This window comes from Rhipicephalus microplus, chromosome 2 (genome assembly GCF_043290135.1).
Source record: "Rhipicephalus microplus isolate Deutch F79 chromosome 2, USDA_Rmic, whole genome shotgun sequence".
Taxonomy (NCBI): domain Eukaryota; kingdom Metazoa; phylum Arthropoda; class Arachnida; order Ixodida; family Ixodidae; genus Rhipicephalus; species Rhipicephalus microplus.
The window spans coordinates 231,171,602-231,187,772 of NC_134701.1; the positions used below are offsets into that span (position 1 = coordinate 231,171,602).

Consider the following 16,171-nt stretch of genomic DNA (forward strand, 5'->3'; position numbering starts at 1 on the left):
GACTGATGTTGTTTAACAGAACGATATGTCGTTTGCGGAAATAAGATATTTCCTGTGTTCTGCCGTGCCATCCCGAACCTTCGGCAGTCGAACGTTTGACCTTGTGCACAGCTGCGCCATGAACTTGCCGCTGGGTAAAGTTCGACCGAGAGGCGACACCTTGCCTAATTTGACATTCAAAATCAAGGCATCACTTGCGAATTCTCTCGACTTTTTTTGTTTGTTTCTTCAAGCAATTTGCCCTTCCCGCCCAATCTTTCATTTCCGGAGGTATCGCGCTGGCTGAACTCAAAGGAAAGCTGCCGAGAACGCAGTAGAGGTGAAGTGCCCTCTCGTAGCCGTGTGTTTCAAAAACGCGTGTTTCACTGAATGTCTAAAGCTGCTACTGTTGCTTATTTCGGGGGCATTTAAAGGGTCAGAAAAGAAGGTTTTTATGGTTTTGGTGTCTGGTGACGTAATAAGACGTCACTGTTTACCCATGCTACATTGCAGTTTTTAACATGTCGTCCACCATCTTTTGAGGCAACATCAATCGGTCCCTCAAATCCACTCCATCCAGGTAAATAATTAGATGATACGGCTTTCGTACCCGAAAAATAAAGTTTCGACTGCCTTGACGATGCGCCTGCTTCCGTTCGTTTGCAGTGCAACTTTTTTTCACCTAACTATGGGCACTCCCCGCAGAGCCCCTGCATGTTTTTGTAGTCGCCATGACTGCATTGTCTTACGAAAGAAGTTGCAGTGCGTAATTTTTGCTGCGGAACACCGTTTCGTGTACCAGTTAGGCTGTTACCTTGCTCTCTGTTTTGTGGTGCGGGTTTAATAGCGACGGCTTTTTAATGGTCCTTGTTTGCAGCGTGAATGAAGTGGTTTGAGCAACAGGACCCCAGCAGCAATGCTCGCCAACGGCCAAGAAATGAACCCCGTGTCTAATGTGAGGCATGGGGCTACTCGATCGCAGGACGATGCAATGGTCGGATACTTCTTCCAGCGCCCGCAAAGTGACCCGGATTTCCAAAACTACAACAAGCAATCCCGCTGGGCATTAGGCGACGACAGCGTACTCGAAGTAAGTGCCGTTCCTCCCGACTTCCTCGCTGATCTGCGTGCGCGATCGCATCGCGTGAACATCGTGAAAACTGTGTGCATCATTCGTGTGTGTGTGTGTGCGCATCGCGAAGCTCGTGCTTGCTCGCGCTGATACGCGCTCGTCTCTTGTCCCGACTTTCTGCACCACTCGCATTCCGCGTCGCCGTGGTAGGCCTACGCACCCCCTGATTTGTTTATTGCCGATCGTGACTAATGAAAAGCGTATCTTTTGCAGTCAGGCTAGTATCTGCGCAGAATGGCTCGTAGATAACGTATTCCAAGCCTCTGGTGCAGTAGTCGACCGCACGTAGTCGCCGATTGATTAGTTTAGTCGCATCGAAGTGCTCGTCCTTGTGCCGATGTCATTGGTTCACTAGCCGTCCGGAAAAGTTGCTCCGAAAGGAAACGAGTTGCAAGCCGCGAGAAGAACGTATTTTACAGCTACAACACTCGGTGGGCTTCGAGGAATTAGTGATTCAATTATCAGCGCCTAGTTTTTGCTTGCACGGTGTCGTGTTTCACGACTTTCCGTTCGCGGGAGGGGGAAAAAAAAAACGCAAATGGCAGCCAAGGTGTCGGCGCAGAAGCGTGGGGTTGTTTTGTAACGGTGCCGGAACTACCTGGTTAATGCTTATTTAGCGATGACAACTCTCCCGTTGTCTTGTGTGCCTGGTCTGCGTCTGTACGTTGCTGTCAGTGCCGTGCCGTTGCTGCTTGTTTGCCGCTGGTAAGCCTAACCTACACCCCTGCACGAGCGCAGCTCTTTTCGCATTTGCCCTCCCGACTTACATGCAAATCAGCAGCGCGATCGGGCGATTAGCGGCGAACGACAACTGCAAGCTCGAGGCGGATCAGCTGTGCAGCAAAAGAAAAGTAAACAAAAACATTAGCCGTTCACCATGCCATGCCTCAGCAAGTTCGTGGGCCGGTCTCAGTGTTCCGACAACGAAAATGGAGAAGCGCTGGTAAATTACCACTCTTTATTTCCTAACCTCAGTGTTATTTTTGCCGCCGAGTGTGAAAACTTTCCGTTTAAAGTTTGTAGAACGGACTCGTGAACTTGGGCAACTCGGCAGACGTTGGTCAGTGGCCAAACGGGATGTGTCATGCAGCCTATATTTAGTTGCGGTTGCTACACATTTTTGACTCGCATATTGGTCGGGTGTTTTCGCTGCAGGGAACTGCATAAGACAATTGTGCAGCTTTGCGATTAGATTGTTACGATTACCCAGCCATCTTGGCCCTGTTGCACCATCATTGAATTATGGAATGCAGAATGTAGTCGCAGTGATGTAATCATGCTATGTAACTGGTTGTGGCAACTGAAACGCTTAATAAGCGAGACATGTTTCGCATGTTATTGATATTTCAGTGCATGAGTGACGGTCATGGCTCTTGATGGCAGCCTATTTACTTGGTGACCTTGAACTATTTCAACAGATTTTGCAAACAGATTGACAAAATTTTTTACGCTAGGAATGCTTTCTCTTTTTTACCTTTTGCACATCGAAGTAGGTATCAGTGCTCAACAGATTTCTCCTGTGTATGCGAAAATTCTATTTTGACGTTCCTAGATCTCGTGAAAATTCATATGCCCTGCATACCGCTGCAGTTGCGTCCAATGACCTGTATGTAAATAAAATATTTTATTCGAAGTCAGCATTTTCAATGCTTTATCGCGTGCATAGGAAAAGCAGCAGTTTTGCTATTGTATCCGAATGATACATTTGCAGTTGTACTTGGGTAATTTTTCATGTGGCAACTTGTGTCATTATAATTTTGTAGGGACTGGCATGTGTATATTAAAAGCAATTCCACTATTTAGGGCTGTGGTGAGCTCCTCTTTGCCAACGTCTTTGTATGCCAGGCTTGTGGTGCACATTCATCATTTAGGGCGTGTGCACTGAGCCTTGACCCACAAGGGGGCAATACTATCGCTGCACCATTTTGAAGGTCCGTTCGTACGTGGGCCCAGCTGTTCGGTCTTCGGCGTGCAGGAGGTGTTACAGAGGTCACCAGACATCAAATTTTCCGCATGAATCTCGGACCCAGCACATGCAGCAAGCTTTTTGCGCTTGTGGCGAGCGCGTTGACTGCCATAATGGCGACCCAGACACTAGCGATCCTTACGGATGGCGTTAAGTGCATACCCCTTATGCACACATTCTTGTGTAGCTTTTTGGTTAATAGGCCTTTTCCGGGTAGGTAGTGTGCGCACGCGCGCCGGCCTCGAAGAGGCACGTGCCATGATTTTTGGTGGCTGAAACGCGATGCCACGTGCGGACCAAGTGTCATCTGGTGCCACAAACATGCAAAAGTTGGCCCCAAAGGGAGGCGCAAACGCAGGTCTCCGAGATTGCCTACCGGCATGTGGCAGGCAGTTTCGGAGTTCAAGAGCCACCAGTTTTCATTTTGGTGACCTCCACTTGGGTTGCTGTTCGGACTAGGAAAAGGTCCATTGTTATGTATTTTTAAAGGAGCGCTGAAATCAAATTTACTCATGTCAAGATTTTTGTGTCGAGTAGCTATCGACCCCCTAGTAGCGATTCGCGACCTAAAATACATCTGAGTGATGAAATGTGTGGAAAGCTTGCCAAGTTTTAGTGCTGGCAGCACTACCTCGCAGCAACATCGAGGCCGCTGCACAGCTGATGCCGCTTCCACAAAAAGTGGTGACGTCACACTGGCGTTTCGTCTGCTAGGAGCGCACGTACAGTCAGTCCAGCTGTGTCTCTTAAGGAGTAGACATGCCTACAGGTCGCCAACATCATCGTCCTCGCCGCCGTCGCGGTCAACATCAGCTAGTGGCGATGACAGCGACCTGGAATTGGGTATCGCCGGGATTCGTGACAATCCTTGCTTGACAAGCTCCGCATTAAATGCAATGTATCAGTCCCGACTGTATTGTCGCGGACGTTTGGAAAGTGAATCACTGCTTTCAGCTGCAGCAGGGCATAAGGTAGGAATAGCCGTAGCCTCGAGAAGAGGCCTCGTACTGTCAGTGAAACCCAACTGGTTCGCAAACACAGGATTTACCCTGTAGCAGCTCGCCGCAAATGCGGCTGTTCTCACAGGCATCGAGTCCCTCTGTTCAACGGCGCTTACGAAGTCAACCCACTGGCTGCGTTGAGGTTCGTGGCTTGGAAAGGCATGAAACGCCACGCACTTTCCGCTTTTTCCATGCCTCGACGTGCAGGTTCTCATTACGTAGCGGTTCCCCGACATTTCGGCACGTATTGTCGCTCTGAATGACCGTACTCACACGCAGTGGAGCACAACGCAAATCAGTCAATGCGATACGATGAATCGCACGCACGCTTCAATATACCAAGGAGAGCCACTAGTGTGGGAGTTGGCTCCAAACACACTCCGAGATCGTCGACTTCATCGTTACTAGCGTATCGTCACTCGGGATAATATTTGTAGAATGTATCACACCGAAACACGTAGCACTAGTGTCGATGTCGCAGGGCAGTCTTATTTTTCGCTTTTTCTCTTTAGCTTTTCTATGCTGTTTGACGTTGAAATAAAATAACTTCGAGGCGACGGGCGCCATTGAAATTTGGCCAAGAAGACCTATGCATATCAAGTGATCGAATGATGGGCACATCTCGATCTTGAAATTTGATGTCAGTGCTTCTTCAAACATCACGCTTTTATATAACATTAAGTATGTCATCGCTGACTGTCCTGTCTAGCGTACCTCACTGTTTGACTGTAGAGAACGTGCTGAATCCTACTGATCATTTTACTATTTTCTTAGTGGTCTCGTATTTTGTTTCATCGTTCAGCATGAGCAAAGTATATGTCCATTTTTATATTAGCAGTCATATAAAAACTGATATCAATGTTCTTTTTTTTTCCCTTTTTGTGTTGGTTCTTGTTTTTGCATGTTGTTTTTATAATTTTTTACGGTGTTGCGGGATGCGCCAAGAGGAATGCTGAACATGAAGTTTTTTGGATTTCATTTCTGGACTGCAGTGATACGCTGAGGAATTTTTGGGATTGGAAGTGACGTCTGCGCACATAAATTCAGGGTTGGCACACGAAGTTTCACGTAATGTCTGTATGTAATACAAGCATGGTCATAGCTTGCCCGCACTATCTGTACTGGGGATCAAAAGCATTTATTGTATAAGTAAAATATTTTAAAAATAATTGCCACACTACACTATGTGTGCTGAACGGTTACCATGATGCAAACGTTCCAGTATATCCCTATTAAAGGCACACAGTGATTTGAGGCAATTAGCGACATCATTGGCTGAGTGAAATGCAAAAGAGAACATTTCGTGTTGTCCTCTGCTTAGGTTTTTCAACTTTGAAGTTAAATAACTTCATGTTTTCGGGCAACAGTCCAGTGCTGATGAATGGCAAACGTTGCAGGGCCTCTTTAATAGCATTAGTTGCACTCGTATTATTGGTGGCGTAATACCTACATCGCTGGAGAAATTTATCACAGCGACAGGTGTCGTTTTTGTGAACAAGTGTCGTGTAAAAAAGGTGTGCAAGTCTTGCACCAGGGTGACGGGATCAATTCTTAACCTATTCAAATCTGGCACTCGAGAATTTAATAAGTGTAGATAAGCATATCTTGCTAAAATACATTCTTGAGCCACAGAAAACAGATCAGGTTACTCGGGAACAGCAAGGGCTATTGATGTATGTGGTGCAGTGCGACAACTAGTGCTATTGATGTGTGTGGTGCTGTGCGACAACTAAGTATTTCATAACTATGGCTTGCGAACTTAAATTGTTGGCTGCCTTCAAAGGTAGCATAAATCATTTTTAATGTATGTAAAACAAACCACACGATTGCCTCTATAATTTCTCTAAACCACGAGCATTGGAAACGTTCACTCCTTTTTTTGTTGTTGTTGTTGTTGTTCCTTGCTCTGAGAAAAGTAGTGGAGATCGGTGCCAGTTTTATGTCCTATGTGATGGTGTATGGAATCTGTGTATAGGCAGCGATTTCCAGATGATTACAGAACATCCTTCTCATCTGCAATAATGGCCAAAAAGCTTTTAAGCCTTTCTTTTGCTCTAGTATATATATTGATCGTCAACATCTGTAAAAGAAAACTTAGAGCGCACAGTCCTAGCACCATTCAAATGCCACAAGCACATAGTCGTAAAAATAAAAATTATATGTTACCTTTTGAAATACTCTTACTCGTGTTAACAACCAAAAAGTGAGGGGCTCGGGAGGCAGCTCAAAATTTAATTTCTAAAATGTTTAGTAGCCATTGTGTTTTCTTTGTGACTCACGTTTGCCAACTGTTGTGGCGAGGCTTGGCGGCACACTGTTGAGAGTTTTAGTTCGTCTCGAAGTGTGCATTTGCTACTACTTTTCTTTTTCGTGTTTTTAAACTTGCCTGTCAAGTCTGTGCAATGTTTGCAGGATTAGTGAACAATGTTGGCATAAATGAAGTGCTTTTGCTTTGTTGCCAATGCTGGGTACAGTCTCGAAATGTAAAGAGAACTGGCACAGCTGCGAACAATTTTCACTGTCATATTGCCGTGTACTGCAGTTAACACGTTGACAATATTGCCCCTGTCTACGTAAGTGTTCAGTTGGCAAGCCGATGTGGATTTTATTGTGTTCTAGCTAGAAAACGTGTTCATTCACTGTCTCCCCCGTGTTCTTAAAAGTACAAGCAAGCCGCAGGCAGAATTGTCTGTCTGAATGGCCCTAGTAAGAAATACTGAATATTTTAATGGCGGGGGAAAAAGCACGAGCTCTTGAAGGTTTCGATTCATCTGTATCCTATTTTATTGATAATAGAACATTTTCCTGCTATACATCCACGCATTTGGCCATTTTTTAAAGTTCATGACGAACTTGTTAACGAGTGCTTTTATAGGCTCAAAAAGTTCATGGGGGCAGAACTTTCTAGTTGCAATTGAATATAGTTAGCATTTTATCCTTGAATGCATTCATTATAATGGAAGAAGCTGTTGAATAGTTCACAAGCATTAAGCCTCAAATCCTAAGAAAATCGAAACTGCAGGGAAACAGCGGGGGCAGTGTTAATTCACGACTGCTACCACTCCTGAGCTCTGCAAAATTATCGCCAAGTTCTTTGAGCAGTGTACGCAATTTTGCATGCACTGTCAACAAAACTTGTACAGCACATCTTTATTCTCTTTCGCCGCAAGGATACTATTCTTTGTGTTTTGCAAAAGCCTCCACAAGGCTTTCTTGTTACTTGTCCAATGCCACTAGACGGGATGGCAAAATCGCAAAGCTGATTGTTCCAAAATTTTCGCTTAGGTAAAGATATGCATGCCACATCAGCTGATGTGCCATGTGTGACTGAATGCGAGCATATCTTTGCCGCGTTGACTCGGGCAATACAAAGGTAAAGCTTATCATAGGTTGAGAAGTGTGCTGCCCTGTTTTATTTATTTATTTCTAGAAGAAGAAGCCTATTGCCAGATGTATTCAGTGCATCTGCGTGATTGAATGCCTCATTGAATGATGCCACCTGTAGCTTTCTTGTAACTGCCAACACATTGCAAAACGGAGCACAATTGTTTACATTTATTACTCTTACAGAAAGATATTGCATACTTTCAAAATTGCCTTAGGCATATATTTGTTTCTAATACTATTACATCTTTTTGTTAATTTCGGGGTGGGAGAGAACTTGTTGCATTGCTTCTAAATGAAACTAAATGCAAAGCATTAATTTTAGTCAAGTTACCAGTAGCGATTTTTCTTACAGTGTGCTCAACATGGCTGAGAGCCATTAACCTCTTAACTGCTTTTATTATTATTTTTAATTTCCAGTGAAAAGTGCCTTTTTTTATTGCTAATTTTGATCTTGGTTGTACTAAAAAGTAGCTAGTCAGTGTTGAATAAATATTTTCACCACATGCTTAGTCAAATCAACGGAATAAAGTTTATTTCTGAACAATATATAGGGAACCAGCTATGTGCTGCTAATCAAATTATAAACACAACAGTTACAGGTGCCACATCTTTCTTCATTTGTGTAGGCTAAGCACACTTGAGGTACTTAACTTGGGAAGCTTCGAGACTGTGTGGAAAATTTCAAAATTCGGAAGAACACAAAGCGGCTTCACTGACAGGCACTTGCAATGTTAGCGTCCGAGGTGTCTTCATCATCACCGGAGGAGCTTCTCATTCACCGTCTTCGCTGTCTTCACTTCCGAACAAAAGATAAATATCTTTACACGAATCAGTATCACTCGAAAAAGATGGCGAAAACGAATAGCTTTTTTTTCATCTTCACGGGCCAGCTAGGCATGGGTCGCCACCACCGCATGCCGGTTTCAAAAATCTATACAAAAGCCACGCTCCTGCCACAGGAAAATGCTGCTATCTTGTGAATAACACGCAATGTGACCCATAAATGCACACTTCTCCGCCTGAATACTAGAGGGGAGTACCTATACCACTAGGACGAGCTCTGCTCGTGCAAAGCACTGAAGGGGTTAATGGAAGGTTAGAATGTTTGGCAGTGCATTAATCACTTGCAAAAATACCCCCCCCCCCCCCCCCTATTTTTTTTGTTTTCGAATGTCATTTATTCATTGTGCATTGCATGGCCCTGTAAAGATGAGTACACCACAGCTGTCTTGTGTGTCCTACGCATTGATTTCCCGCTCTCTCCATTTTCTGCCTTCAAATAGGCCCGTGGCACAGAAGCACCAGAACTGGAGACAGACTTTCAGGCCCTCGCCTTAGAAACTAGTCATCAACTAGAGGTAAGTTTTTTTTTTTTTTTTTTTCCCCGAATCGCCTCGCACTAATGGTTCCTCGTAGCATAGCTGCTCGAGTTGGGCTTATTGTTGCATTGCGGTGTCACTTTTGCCAATGCCAGAGCGCAGATGCACTTGGTGCAGTTTTTTTTTTTTTTTTTTATTAAAACATTTAAAATTTGTTGTATGTGTCTCACTTTTTGTTGACTAGAAAAAAAAATAGTCACGTCGTTGTGGTAAAGAAAGTGGGATGCAGTCGGCAAATAGGAAATGCTTTATTGGACAAGCTTATGTGCCCAGTAAAAGATGGACCTAATGTACAAGCAACACTCGCAACACTGATAATAGCGGTGAGCATGGACATCGGGCATCGACTAATCTGCTTGTTTGTGAAATGCACTTGCTGTTGATGCTTATCTAACCTTTTAGCACCATTAGTGGTGCCCTCATCAGTCGTATAATAAACACGGTTACTCGTGTCCTGCACTTGATTTTAACAGAACAGTCTGTAACTGTCGTGAAGTTACGAACATTTCAGCATGGTCTGTGACGAGTAATGGTGAAGGGCTTTCATGACTGAAGCCCGATCAGATTAACTGTTAACTGTTTTGTATGAGCTCTGCTTGACCACTTGGGATATTTCACCATGAGCATTTGAATGAGACTCGCTTTTTTTCAAGCTAGTTCGTGTGATGTTTCACAGGTGGCAGTATTTGCTTGGCAATTTTTTATTTGAACTGCCATTTCACATTTTTCCGCTGTTTGTGTTCAGAAAATGTTGTGCAGTGAAGGCGACACTTGTGTTGCTTGCGCATCGTTGCAGAAAGAAGCCGTTCGTCATCGTGCAGCCCTTCAGCCGCTGATTATTCAAATACGAAAGATTGATAAGTGGGGTTTAACGTCCCAAAACCACCATATGATTATGAGAGACGCCGTAGTGGAGGGCTTCGGGAATTTCGACCACCTGGGGTTCTTTAACGTCAAATACGAAAGTCACACTTGGTAAATTCACCAGTTCCTCGGGGATGACTATTTTACAAATCGTGAAAGACTCTAATGGGCCATGGAGCAGTAAACTTTAAGCTAATTTCTATGAATGTATGACTGAAAATTTTTTCGTCAATCCAAACATACTTTTTAGAAGCAAAAAATTCTATATAAAACTTGGCCAGCCACACTAATGCTTAGGACAGATGACCAGTGGTCAGTAAGAGCAATGAAATGGATACGAAGGTGCAGCCGAGTATGGCTGACGGTTAGGTTAGGGTAAGGAAAGCCAAGCTAGCTGCCATGAGCACACTTCAGACACACAGGGACACATAGTGCCCGTGTTGCCTCTCTTGCCTGTGTTGTTGTGTGTTTTTTGGGTTGTTTCACAATAGGTTGAGTGATAATATGTTTGCAGGCATAAAATGGAATCTTTTTTTTTTTTTTTTTGCAAGGTGATAAATTTTGTGGAACACCTTTGTCCTGTAGTGGACAAGAATGGGCTGAGGATGACATGCCATAACAAGTACACTAACAAGTTTGCAACGGGGTTGTTGGCACATTGTATAGAATGTTCCAGAATGTCCAGTGTTGACTCACTTTTTTCTAGCGTTCAACGAATTTTCTTGTAATGAGATTTTTCGCTGTATGCTTGTACAGCTGGGCACCAAAAATGTTCTGAATTTACCAGAATTCGTTTTAAGCTGAGGTTTAGAACATCAGCCTTCTCTCGAATCTCTTTGAAGGTGTAGCTTATAAAAAAAAATTAAAGTATAGTGCGACTTAATTGGTTCTCTGTTCGTATCTCAAGCTGAGCTCCTAGCGCTCACCTGTACACTTCATAATTATAATGCCATTTATAGCAGTTTCCTCTTACATTGTAAAGTTACAGACGACGAAAATGCGTGCCAATATCACTGCCCTGCTGTCTAGCTGTTGCTGTTCAGAGCATCGTCAGAGAAATGCTCTCAACAGCAGAACTCCTCGCCATCATGCTAGGCAACAGATGCATCATTCCTCACAACACTCTGCAAATGGCAGTCTTACTCTACTTACGAAAAGCCACATCGCACTTCCAAGAACTTCCACTTCTTCTTTTTCAGGGCCCATTGTCAATTAACACAGTGATAAAGTAGTGAAAGATTTTGTGAGGCTGGACGTTGGCAGAGAAGAGTGCATTTGGCCACTGGAGCTGGCAACAACTGCACAGCAAGATGGCCGACTGATGTGAGCAGTGGGGTATTTGAACAGTAGGAAATTCCAGTCGCCACAGGCTTTAATTGAGAATCAACGATTAGATGGAAGTAGGTGGCTTGGTTTCTGTAGAGGTTGCGATTCAACACGACTGTTCCACTTGCCAAGATGTAGGCGACTGCATCTGTCATGTTGAGCCACCATTTCAGGTAGAATGCATTATTGGGGCACAATGCTACGTTGACAGCAGACGTCTGGCCTTCCGCCTTGCTTTGTGTGATGCAGCTGCCGGAAGCTGCTCTGTGAGGGAGTGGGAATGGAGGTGTCGCGGGGTGGTGACACTGTACCCTCGTGTGGCGTGCAGATCCCCGCCTCAACCAAGAAGCTGTGGTCACTTGAAGAGACGGGCCCCAAGCCCGAGGACAGCAAGGGCCTCTTCCTGGGAGACCAGTGGAGGGACCCCACATGGAGCACAGGCGGCCATGCCAGCACCTCTGGTGAGCACAACTCTGTTAGGAGTTTTCATGGAATTATTGTGCACCCTGTGCACTTCACTGATAGAGCAAAACTCGTGGCTCACTGGGTCATTGCCGTAACACAGCATCCTCAAGTTGAGTTTCGTTATTTCGACCTTTATTTCTTATTGTCATTACTATTATCATTTTCTTTTTTCTTTGACATTGCTTGAAAATGTGGCAGCCCAGAATGACAGCATTTCACACTGGAAAGATGTTAGTCAGCTGAGTGCCTTCGAATAATAAAGTTACAAGATTTGTCAAGATTGTTTTTTTCCCATTTATTTGTACTGTGGTTACTGGCTATTGTGGGTCACTGACTCGTGAAATACACGACAGTGCTGAGTTAGTGGCGTTCGTATGTATGCAGAGCATGCCGTGTCACAACCAATCATGGTTCAGCGACGAAGTGGTTCCTACCCCGGCAGCGAGGGTGCCTCCATGTTGTCGCCACGCTCCTCTGAGACCTCGGGCCTGGGTGTCAAAATGGTCGAGTACGTGCTGGGAAGCTCTCCCACCATCAAGGATCTAGACTCTCGCATGGTTGGCCGCATGCACGTTGGTCCTCCGGTGAGTATGGCATGTTTGCTGCCTTGCTTTCTGGTCTTCTTCTAACATCTTTGGATTGTCATCGACATCCTTCAGAAATTAGCGGACAAATTACTGAGTTGTGCTTGGACCAAATGTTATGATGGTCTGTCAGCTACCTTGGAAGCTCTGCAGGAGATGAGAGTGCTTGCCAGTTTATCAGTCTATAACAAACCGGCAGATGAGATTAAGAAGTTTGCGGGTATAAATTGGCAACAGCAAGCACAGGACCGGGTTAACTGGCGGAACATGGGAGAGGCCTTTGTCCTGCAGTGGACGTAGACAGGCTGATGATGATGATGATGAACAAACCGTGTGTTCCAAAATAACCAGGACGGGGTACTTGCCTCGACCAGGCCTTGCACAAACAGACTAAAAATTGCCATGAGTGCCATTTATGTGTTACACACACGTTATTATTGTGATGTTCTAGTACTTAAAGACATCATTATTCTTGGCTGCTTTTGTGGTCATATTGGGAGTGCCTATTGGCACTTTCTTCTAATCAAGTAATTGTTAAGGGCCATGAAAATCATATAGCTGGATTCTTTCCAGCCATTCACATGAAATTGGCCTTTTGGGAGTGCTTTAGAGCCCTCAAGAGTTCTCTGGAGATATCCATCTCCAGATGACGGCTCTCGAAGGCTCTAAAGGGAAGTATGTTGCAACAAAAATTATCCTCCTAGCGTCATTAGTTTGCGAGTTACAGCAAGTTTTCTATACCCTATGCTCCTATAGCAAAACCGAAACCACATTTCCAACTGTGGTTTTGGTTTCGAAAAATCGCTTTCAAAAGCAAGTGTTGTTTCGTCTATATTAATGCTATTCAAAATACTTTATGCATTTTATTGTGACTGTTATATAAGATAATGTCATTAAATACAACTTTGTGTTTAAAAGTCTTCGTTAATCTCTAACAACAGCCACAAGGGGGGCGCACGATGCTCGTCGGAATTTTTGTTGTTTGCCTTGGTCAGGCTACGTCAGGCTTCGTTCTGCATTTGTTCCATGTGTCAACGTTACTAGGGCTGTATCCTTAGGCCACCTGGACCATATTACGACCAGCATGGGGAAGTGCAGAACACAGGAGACGAGGAAGCGCAAGTTTGCTGGAAATCGCTACACGACGACGAGGCTGCCTACTGACACAGATGCCGGTATTTCGGCGACCGCGAAGAAGCATGGGGACATAAACAAGGCGTATCAGGCTCCACTAGAGAATTATGCGCTCAAAGGGGCGCAAGACTGAAAGTTGGGCTAGTTGGTGATACATTATGGGCAGAAACAGTGCACAAACTCACGGGACGAAGAGAAGAGACACAAACAAGCGCTGACTCTCAACTGAAGAATTTATTGAAATATACAAGTTATCTAAACACATAAGGTAAAAACGCACAGAACATGCGCAGAGGCCTGGCGAAGGATCGTGTCGACGTCTTTAAAAATTTTGTGCTGCGGGTGGTGAGGAGTGTACACATTATTCCTGATTACCTGAATTTACCGCTTTTCGTAAAGTTGAAATAGACTAGTTTCAAGGAACTATGGTCTAGAGTGTGAGTGTGTGTGTGTGTGTAATTTTTTTTCTTGGGTAACTTTTAGTGGTAGAAGTTTGTCCTGATAGTTGTCTGCATTGGTTGCACTCAGACCAACGATCCGGAAAAAGTGAAGAAAGGAAAAGACGGCAAGCTGAAAGATGCAGACGGACGAACTGCGGTGATGCAAGCCAACGGCATCATGCACAATGGAATTGACGACGACAAGGTCTACAAGTGAGTGAGGAACCTCATGGTCATCACCTGGTGTGTGCCACGTTTTCTGCAAACTGTTAGGTTACACCTGACAAGGCTACCAAGCTCATAAATTCTGCTTAGTGGTTGTGAAAGTAAAAGGAGGGGTCATACAGCTTTTAAATTTGTGCAACGCCGCCTATACTGACACCGAAGCCGCGCACATTATATCTGCGGTCTACAAGGACGCAGCTATTTACTTTTCTGGCAGCAAACGCAGGAGGAAAATGGTACCGACACACCTGCAGATGCAGCGGCACATTTTGCACAAGAGATCGAGCCTAGCCGTTGCTGCTCTCGCCTTGGCAACTGCCTTACTTCACTACAGTAGCCCACAATGCACTGCTGCAGTTATTTCAAGTGTTTGATTACAGTGTATTTGTTCACTTTTCAAAACTAGTGCCTGTACAGTTACTTGCTTTTGCTTCTTCTAATGCAATGCAGAGGTACAGCAGGTGCAGCACTTACTTATATGCTGCCACCATTCCTGAACTCTGCTAAAGAGATGATCGAGTCGTTTGAGCAATCTGTGCCTCTTATGCACACGGTTGTATAGGGCACTCACACATACATACCAGGGACGGAAAATAAAAACAATTGTCCATTTGGATTGAAATGCTGATTGGTCAAAATTAAACAAAAACCCTCCATTGCATTGTGTATAAACAGCCATTTAAAGGGGTATATTGGTAAGCTGGTCTTGATGAAAGTACAGTTAAACCTGGATACATTCGAAACCCGCAATAACAAAACCCTGCGAGTAAGAAATACCCCGCGGCAATGAGATATTTCCAGATCCCCGGTGAACGTTCACAGAAGCCCATGTATTATGTATCTCGCGGCAACGAAATGTTTTTTGACAGCGATCCCGCATTAACGAACTTTCTACCACGGTAAAACACTCCGCAATGTGCACTTGCCACTTTGGCTTGGCTTGGATTGGATTGAATCTCCGTGCAATAATAATACGCTTGATGCTTAAGAGATGGTGCGTGCTATCGTCAGTGGTTTGATGTGCAGATGACATTATTGGGGCAGTGCGCGACATGGGGGGTGCGAGAATTATGCGAGTGCGAGGATTACGCGAGTGAATACGGTGTGTGTGTGTGTGTGTGTGTGTGTGTGTGTGTGTGTGTGTGTGTGCGCGTGCGGCGAATGACGGCGGCGAAAAAAATCTAGCGGAGACTGTATGTAGTTGCAATATCGCAACAAAAAAAAGAGTTTAACGTCGTCAGGGCCACACTATGCGCGCGTAGTGAAACTGTGCACATGTGCACAGCGTCAAAACGAAGAGCCAACAACACAGACACAGAAACCACGGGAAACTATTTGATGAAGCGCCCTTCATAGCCAACGCGGCCTCAGATATGTCGCTAACTAAAAGCGGGGCAATGCCAACGTGCAAAAGTACTTTTCTTGTGTGGTTTTTTTTTTGTTTGTTTGTTAAGAGGGGGGGGGGCACACCCGAGCATGCGCACGCAGCGGTGAGAACGGCAGAAATGCCGGCTCGTGGGGTGCAGGCCCGCCTGCCCACATCCGCGCGGGGGGGGGGGGTTGGTGAGAGCGAGCGATCACTCTCACCTGGTCTGACGTGCGTGCCGCCGCCGCTTCGCACTTTGTTGACCGCGGGGAAGTCGCAAAGATGCGCGCTCGTGCAAAAGTGCCAAAATGCAGAGCAAAATTCCTAGATTGCCAGTGGGAAAAATTCATTATATCAAGGTTGTCTCCCACTGTTACTTTGTTACATAGAAGTTGAAAATACATGTACTTCTATGGAGCAATGCCGGGCAATAGGAAAACTTCGTTATATCGAGGAATTTGTTATAAGAAGGTTTAACTGTAGTGCTACAGGAGCTTTGATGGTGCATTTATGAAGTCCGAAGTATCCAACAAATAAAAATTTTTAAGTCCGAAAAATGTGTCGACGACTTTATTCTATGTGTATATTAGTACAAAAATTCCGTAAAGCTGCTGTCAATTTAATTTGCACCTCATTCGTTTTTGCAGCCCTGTTGGGTACAGAGGCGGGGGTGGCAGCCGGCAAGCGTCTCCTAGTGAGGACAAAGGTGACAAGCTGTCCAAGGCTCCTCTAGAAGCCCTGGTCATGGGGCCAGGAAGTTCAGGGCCACCACTGGAGGCACACTTTGATCACCACACAATGGACTTAAGCTCGTTTGATTACCCACCACATGGACTGTTGCCTACCTCTATGGAGTCTCCAGGAATGCTCGACTATACCTCACAGGTATGTACAGACATTCAAGGGATGCCCGACCAACTTGC

General features: G+C 44.9%; 1 protein-coding gene across 4 annotated transcripts in view; it reads left to right on the top strand.

Annotated features, from left to right (window-relative positions):
• Positions 1-423: 423 nt before the first annotated feature.
• The window catches only part of LOC119170295 (pumilio homolog 1), a 105,710-nt gene continuing 89,962 nt past the window's right edge, over positions 424-16,171 (top strand). The window contains exons 1-7 of one of the 4 annotated variants that reach the window (XM_037421425.2): positions 424-559; positions 857-1,069; positions 8,749-8,823; positions 11,363-11,495; positions 11,884-12,083; positions 13,746-13,870; positions 15,896-16,133. In XM_037421425.2, coding sequence (XP_037277322.2) covers positions 896-1,069; positions 8,749-8,823; positions 11,363-11,495; positions 11,884-12,083; positions 13,746-13,870; positions 15,896-16,133 — 945 coding nt within the window. In that variant the 5' untranslated portion in view covers positions 424-559; positions 857-895. Of the gene's footprint in view, positions 560-856; positions 1,070-1,851; positions 2,055-8,748; positions 8,824-11,283; positions 11,496-11,883; positions 12,084-13,745; positions 13,871-15,895; positions 16,134-16,171 lie in introns of those variants that run through there. The other 3 variants (XM_075877222.1, XM_075877225.1, XM_075877229.1) reach the window with 3 other exon arrangements.